General features: G+C 40.9%; 1 protein-coding gene across 1 annotated transcript, besides 4 other annotated features; it reads left to right on the top strand.

Moving 5' to 3' along the window:
* Window positions 1–189: 189 nt before the first annotated feature.
* Window positions 190–218: a microsatellite.
* Window positions 191–218: a microsatellite.
* A 2,271-nt stretch (window positions 219–2,489) lies between these two features.
* Window positions 2,490–2,523: a microsatellite.
* Window positions 2,524–2,614: 91 nt separating this feature from the next.
* Window positions 2,615–4,120: a mobile genetic element.
* Window positions 4,121–6,240: 2,120 nt separating this feature from the next.
* Window positions 6,241–8,121, top strand: NFIA_004230 (uncharacterized protein; the record flags this gene model as incomplete). Its single annotated transcript, XM_001258963.1, has 1 exon — window positions 6,241–8,121. The coding sequence occupies one exon, from the start codon at window positions 6,241–6,243 to the stop codon at window positions 8,119–8,121; it is 1,881 nt and encodes a 626-aa protein (XP_001258964.1).

Raw genomic sequence — 8,121 nt, 5'->3', positions numbered from 1 at the left:
GCGCCTGTGTGGTCTCCTGTGGATGAAGCTTAGGGTGGGAAACTGATTATTAATCATCTGTTAAGCAGTTAAAGAGCACTTCAATATCATGGCGGTTTTACATGGCTTCCTTACTTGAAGGTTCCCATACTGGAATGGAACTAATAAATAGTTAGTAAATAATTAATATCAAAGGGTTCTGATTGTGTCTTTTTTTTTTTTTTTTTTTTTTTTTTTTTCTCTAAAAAGAAGAGTAATTCAGAAGGCCTGTAAATATATATTATAAAATTCAGATACATACGTAATGAATTTAACTAAATACTTTCCAACTACTTAATAATCACTTACTAGGGAATAATACACACACATATATATAATAAAAGTCATTGTGATGGAGAGATTGATGTCAATTATATATAATGAATACTTGTGCCATCTTACCACTTTTAAACCACTTGTTAATCACTTTGCTGAAGTTCCTAGATTCAAATCCGCCATTCCATAAGATCAAGCTCCAATCTCTTGTTTTTAAGCTATTATAAACAAATTTCCTCCTCTTACTTTCTAATATCTGCTTCTTTTTGTTTGATCTCTGCTTCAAGCTTTCAAAGCTCAAGCTCCTAGCACCTCTGTTCTAAACTCATAGCATTCACCAATGCAACACAGCGAAGGTCATGTGAAGATCTTATTAATCTAACAAGCTATTAAGTAATTAACAACCATTTATCAAGTACTTATAAACTTACTCATTATCACCATTCTGTGAAGAAGATTAGGAGCATGATCTCCTGGTTCTTTAAGGCGATTGACATCACTGTGAAGCTGATTGAGTAGTCTCAGTACTATGAGATGAGGTTGACTGTTGGCGTTTGCGGCTATCTATATTGGTGAGTGATTATTAAGTAGTTAGTAACTGGTTTTGAATAGCTGAAAGTGGTTGATTTTAAACACTTACTTTCCCAACTCATATAGCGAAGATAGTTGGCTTCCATATTTGATGTTCAATATGAATGATGCACATTAAACTATCTGAAGTTATTATATTAAAGAATGTCATCTTTGTCCAACTTCGCAGAACTAGATATTATTAGTGTTGGAGAATAAAGTACTCTATAAGTGGTTGTTAAGTGCTTGTACTTACTTTTTAACCACTTCAACCAAAGTTAAATACTTGCCAGATGCATATGATTTTTGATAGGACTGTTCAACAGCATTTGTGTGATTGTGTAAAATATTAAAGTAATAAGGTTGAATTTTGGAGCATGCTTTATTCAACCCTGCTTTGATAATTATACTCTTCTTTTGTTTTGCCCAGTTCTGAACATTGACATCCTCATATTCTATAAGTAGTTAGCAACTACCTGACAATCACTTAATAAGTGGTTGGATACTTATTAGTAGGTCAAGCAAGGTATCATAATCAGCCTCAGATTTGCAGTCTAATAGACTCATCATACAGCTCCAAAGAGAGGAACCTTGATTTGTAGTTCCAATAGTCTTCAGAATTAACCATTAAAAATGGACTCAGCAAAATATAATTATGTATTACAAATGCCATGTCACATCTCAATGCTGAGGGTCAATTTCAGAAAGATATTGGCCAAGTCCTAAGTACTCAGTATATACTTGTTACTTATTAACTGGTTAATAAGCACTTACCCGTATATTGTTTTAAGTCCATATCAACAATAATACCATGTATTCCAGACCTATAAATTAGATCAAAAAGCACTGGCTGCTGAGAAACTTTTTAGATCAGATTAAAAACTCATTTAAAGAGTAGATAATATCCCTCAGTAGAATCTTCACTGGTAAAGACTCATAATAAGGTGATAACTAGTTAACAACTGATTAGTAACTAGTTTCTAATTACATATGTAACACTCACTTTTGCACTAATCTGATAAGAATGTTGCAAAAAGCACCTCATTCATTTTTTTAGATCAAATCCACTTGTAAGACATGTCCACTTCAAAAGAGGGAAGACAAGATAGAAGCTAAATCTATTCTCTAAAGCCACACAGAACCATGGTACCCTGCGAATCATAATATTACTCTTGGATGTAATCCTAAGTACTAAGTAAGTGTTAATAAACCACCTTATAAGTATTCGTACTTACGTTAACGTGTTAGTCGATGTTTTGAAGAAAGAGAAGACCATTAACATCTTATCCATTAGGATAGGAAAGTAGACATTGTTTTTGGATGATTGCGGCAATCTGGTCTTTATTGCAAAAGGCAGAGTGAATCTCTGCTAATATAGAAGCATTATACTGCCGACAAAATGCCTCAAGCTGTGGATTGTGAAGAAACTATGCTAAGAACAACTAGTTAGAAATCATTTCTAAATCACTTACCAGATACATACCTGTTGTCAAACTTGGGTCTCAAATTTATTAAATAATACTTTTTACCCCTTGTAAGATTCTCTCCGGTGCCTTGCTTAGTGGTGGTGGTGGATGCTTATGCACACCATGTGATGTGAATAATATATAACGTAATCCACAAGCGAGCGAGACACCCAACCGAGCGAGACACTCAACCCCTGAAATCTTACAACCACCACCGAATCATCATCAAATCCAGCCTTTTGTCCAATATGGCATTAAATCCAGCAGATTCAAGCATCAGATTAGAAGATCGCATATCTCTTGCAGTCAAAGCATATAAAAATGGTCATTTTAAAAGTGTATGAGCAGCAGCAGCAGCATATGATGTCCCACATTCCACTCTAGCCCATCGCATTAATGGTTGAAAGGCGCGAAGTAATATACCAGTGAACTGTCAGAAGCTTACCAATCTTGAAGAGGCCTCATTAAAGAAGTGGATTCTAGATATGGATGATCGCGGCCTACCCCCAACTCAAGATATTGTACGCAAGATGGCAGATTTACTACTGTCTCAGCGGAAATCAGGTCCATCTACTGGCATTGGAAAGAACTGGGTCAGCAACTTCATTAAACGGTATGATGATCTTACATCAAAATATACCCGCAAGTATGATTATCAGCGTGCAAAATGTGAGGATCCTGAGATTATCAACCAGTGGTTTGATCTTGTTCAGAACACCATATTAAAATATGGTATTCTTGAACAGGATATCTACAACTTTGATGAGACTGGCTTTCAAATGGGTGTAGCTCATACAGCAAAGGTCATTACTGCATCCCGCCATTGAACAAGCCGCGTACGAGCTGTACAGCCAGGGAATCGCGAATGGGTTACTGTCATTAAATGTATCAATGCTTCTGGGTGGCCTCTGCCCCCCATGATCATCTTCTCTGGCAAGGTCCATCAGTCTCAATGGTATCAAGATATAGACCCTGACTGGCTGATTGGTGTGAGCGATAATGGATGGACTAATAATGGGCTTGGCTTATCATGGTTGGAAAAAGTCTTTGAGAAGCATACTGCGTCGCGTATACTGGGAAAATATCAGCTTCTGATTCTTGATGGCCATGCTAGCCACGAATCCGCAGAGTTTGACCTATTTTGCAAGAATCATCAAATCATCCCTTTATATATGCCTTCCCATTCGTCTGATAAACTACAGCCACTTGATGTTGGCTGCTTTGCACCCCTAAAGGAGGCATATGGTGCAGAGGTGATGCGCAGTATTCAAAATAGCATTTATCATATCAACAAAGAGAACTTTCTGGATCTCTACAAGCGAGCACAAAAAGCATTATCACCTTCCAATATCAGCAGTGGATTCAGGCCTTCTGGACTAGTTCCATTGAATCGTCAACAGGTGTTGGATAGGCTTACCATTAAGCATATCACACCACCCTCTACTGCTCATGGGCCTTTAGACGGAGACAGGGAATGGACAGCAAAGACTCCTTATACTACTGCTGAGGTACAAAAGCAGATGCAGCTTATCAAACAACTTATCAGTCGCAACTCTGAAAGCCCACCAAATGAAGCAGTTTGTCAGCTGGCAAAAGCAGCCAAATCCACCATGCATGAAGTCATTCTATTACAACACCAGATGACTGAGCTTCGCGCAGCAAATGAAAAGCAAAAACAGAAGTGTACAGCCCTAAGATCTTTTATTGCTACTGGGGGTATTCTGACAGGATCCGAAGGTCAGCAACTTGCTCAAGAAGCCATGCAGGCAATGGACTTGGTGGAATCAGTTCCCAGAAAGCGTGCGCCACCACGATGCAGTAATTGCCATCAAATTGGTCATATTAGAACCAGCTGCCCTAGTAGATCCAGATAATTCGAAAATTTACATTGATTTGATTGTGTGGTAGTAAGATATCTCATGGTATTTCAGCATCGGCCAAAATTCGGTTTTGCTGTCTCGCTCGGTTGGGTGTCTCGCTCGGTTGTGGATTACGTTATGAACATTGATTAATATCCACAGGTACCAAAGCATTGAAAGTAACATCACAAGGTGTATGCTTCAATCGTCCTGATCCTTGAGGATGATCTCGACCTTTTAATCAGTTAATAAACAGCTAATAAGCAGTTAATAAATACTTACCACAATATTTTCATCAGGATGATAAAGGTTCAAAAACACTACATTCTTCGGTTGCTGGCATCATCTCTTTATTAAAGAGATCTTCAAGAAACTGCAAATCAATAACTGTGTGACCTTGAATTGCCCCTCTATAATGTTTTGTTAAAACATCAGATGATTCATGTATACAGCCAATATAGGGAGCATATTCTCCATGGACATTCTAAACTGGTTAGTCACCATTGAGAAACCATTTATTAAGTGCTTAGACAAACCATCTGGCTGTATCTCTTGAAAACTGGTTTGCATGTAGGAAGTTGGTCAATGCATGCAAGGCCTCTCTGAAAGAAACCAACTTTTGATCAATAGTAGCTATAAGCAGTTAGTAATGAGTTATGAAATAGTTAGGAATTCCTCAACTCATACCTGTATGCATTCCGCTTGCTAAGATCTGTCTCTAAGATCCTAATGTCTTTCTGAGACTTCTGAATTTCCTGCCAAATAGTCTCATCCACACAGGTGTGGTGATAAGATTAGAGAACTAGACTCAGAAATTCACAAGCATAGATTCCAGAGCATTTCCAGGTCCATTTCTTGACATAGCATTTCAAAAATAGACAGTTGACTAGTCATTTTTGTCCATAAAGCTGTCTTCTCGCATATTGAATCTGGAAGCAGTTAGTAACCAGTTATGAAGTGCTTAGGAAATACTTACATCATGGGCAACCTGCTCCATTTCAAGCTATGACCGTCCTCTCGAAGCAACAACATATGTGTACCTATGAATATGACTTGTGGGATACTCTGGTAGGTCATCAATATATTCAATTTTTAGTGTTGTCAGGGAAGAGCTTTTAGCACTAGTAAGTGGAATGGGAATAGCAGGTTCCTATTTTCAATACTTAGTAATCAATTACAAACTGTTTTGTAAGCAGTTTGATACCTCATAATCAAGCTCTGACTTAAAAAATCCATTCACATCAATTAAATGATTGGAATCCATTATTACAAAAGAGTAAAACAAGAGTAAAGTACTTGGCAACTGCTCTAAAACTAAGTTATGATTTCTCAATTTTTTTCACAGCATTAGATAAAAGTAAAGGGAGGAGAAGGAAATTGAATTTCCATGTGCGCATGTATCATATTTAGATGGTCATGCGAGTTGTTGCGGCTTATTAATGATCTTGGCAGTCACGTGTAGAGGGTGTGTCTCATGTGAGCTCTTTGTGGAGCTCGCGTGGGCTGCGTACACGACCACGTCCCCGTGTGGCTTAGCTCCCTCGCTTAGTCACCGTAGGATGGGTTTCTGGTCCCATCTCTGGTACCACCGATCGGATTAGGTTTGATGATATCTGCACTGGAGGGCTGGGCCATTCGAGCACTGACAAGAAGATGGATGCATCTATTGATCTCAGAGGTGTATGCGTCAGAGGAGTAGTGAAGACGAATGAAAAACACTGGAAGAAAAAGTGTTTTGAGTAAAGAATATGGAATCCGCAGGGACCATCGCATCCCAGTCACGTGAGACGGGTTTGGAGGTGATTTGTCTGTCAGGCGTGTTACAAGTGAGACTGCGGCTGACCCTTCTTCATTGGTAACATTGGAGCTAAAGTCATCCACTTTTGCCTAGCCTCGCAATAACTCATCTCACCAACATCCCTCTACTTATTCTCTGTTTTCGACGTAGCAACAGATATTGAGAACACCGTGCTCCGAAGGATGCAAGACACGAGTACAATTCGTCTGGATTCTGAAGGTACTGTGGATGTTCCTTTTTACTCCTTCCAACAATGAGTGATATCGTCCGTCCAAGTAAAGAAACTTACGACAGCGTCTTGCGTGAGAGCTATAACCTCTGGTCATCATATCTTGATGCGGATGATTCCGGAACCCTCCCGTTTCACTGCATTGAGCTCAGAAATATTCTCTCGCAAACACTGAGCTTTCTCGCGCACGGCATACGGCCTGCTAACGAATCCCTTTCGTTCGACTGTGTTGAGAAAGGCACACCACCAGGCCCATATGATCTCTTCGTGAAAGGCAAATCAAAATGGGAAACATCGAACGGACCTTGCGATCTGGAGCCAAAGATCACACTGCACCAACTCCTATTGGCAACTCAGACCCCTCTAAAGGTTGAATTTGCCGATCAAACTCCTTTCACGGAATGGCTGATTGTCCAGGGCCTACATGGGCACGACAAAGGCAATTATGTCACGGTTTTACTGCTGGCATGGGCCTATATACTATCTGTTCAGTGGACTGAGCTCCTGAGTCGCTCTTCCGATCATCAATGTACGGTTGAGTATCAAATGAACGGAATGATTGCAAAATCGCACGGGAAATATGATGTGGAGGTCGCGATTGGTGATGATATTGAAGAAAGTGAAGCTCGTTGGTGGAGGGCTGTCTTGGTTGGTGATAAGGGCTGGAGGATAACTACAGATTATAAGGACAAGACCTTCATGTCACCATGGTCTGTATCGATCCTAAACGGGACTCTCAGCCATGCAAGACCGATTATGTGCAACAATAATCCTGCACCACCCTCATCGGAAACTGCTCTCAAATATTTGGCGAAGTTCTGCGCGCATCACCGACTATATGGCCAATGTTCGGCTGCTCTGGCCGCGACACTCTACATCCCATTACTCAGCAGTAGGTTAGCTACGCTACCAGTGCCGAAGCCAGCCACCACAGCTATCACTCAGATTCAAAATCCGGCGAGCTTTGCTTTTCCTCGGGCCCAACCTTCACACATGGAACTTGTTGCTGAATATAGCAAGTTTCTTTCCGCCTACATGTCTTTGAGCTCGGACGTTTGGGGTATGCGATCTTTGTTGTGCAGCACTTTTTTCAATGCTGATATTGAATGCAATTTGGTCAGTGCCTGGCTCAATCCGGCATTCGCCGTGATTGACCCAATCTTAAGAAATGGAGACATGCCTAAGCTTGCCGCCGTTCTTGGCAGGCGACAGCCGCGGTTAGCAACGCTTTGGCTTGGCGCAATCATTATGGGGATGGCGAAGTCCGAGTTACGAGATATTAAGAACGGATTGACGGCTGTCGATCTCCACGCAGCTGCGTGGACTGGAACCACACAGTCATTCATAACCTTGAACCCTGGGGCAAGTGATGGTTGGACGATCCGCCGTGAGGATGAATGCCGACTGCTATTCCTAACTTCCAGCAATGAACATGCTCGCGCTCCTACAACCCCGTGGAAACCCTTTGGCGAATCTCACCTCTGCGACACTGAGCTGGAAGTCCAGAAACATGCACTATGCAATTGCCATTACTTCAGATACAACGCTTGGTATTGGTGTCTCACCAACGGCGAAGAACTACAAGACCCGGGACTTGGCCAGGTTACGTCAGATGTAACGGAGTTAAATATCGAGAAGGCTCGTGGATCTCCTCCAACTCTGTGTTATTGTCATTCTTCTTCACAATCATTATCTGAAGGAGCAACTCGTGGAATATTCGAATGGTTACAGATGACAGGATACCCGGCACGTGAGAAGCCTTTATATCAACATCCCTGGATTGACATCAAAAGTTCTGATGAGTCGGATCTCGACAGCACTGATTCTAACTGTGGACAATCTGCAGATTCCAGCACCAAATCTATTCAAAACTGGATTAAGGCCATTGACTCCACACCTGAATGA

The sequence above is a fragment of the Aspergillus fischeri genome, genomic scaffold (genome assembly GCF_000149645.3).
Source record: "Aspergillus fischeri NRRL 181 1099437636265 genomic scaffold, whole genome shotgun sequence".
NCBI lineage: Eukaryota > Fungi > Ascomycota > Eurotiomycetes > Eurotiales > Aspergillaceae > Aspergillus > Aspergillus fischeri.
Note: the sequence above shows the minus strand (reverse complement) of the source record. Positions and strands in the feature narration are given on the sequence as shown.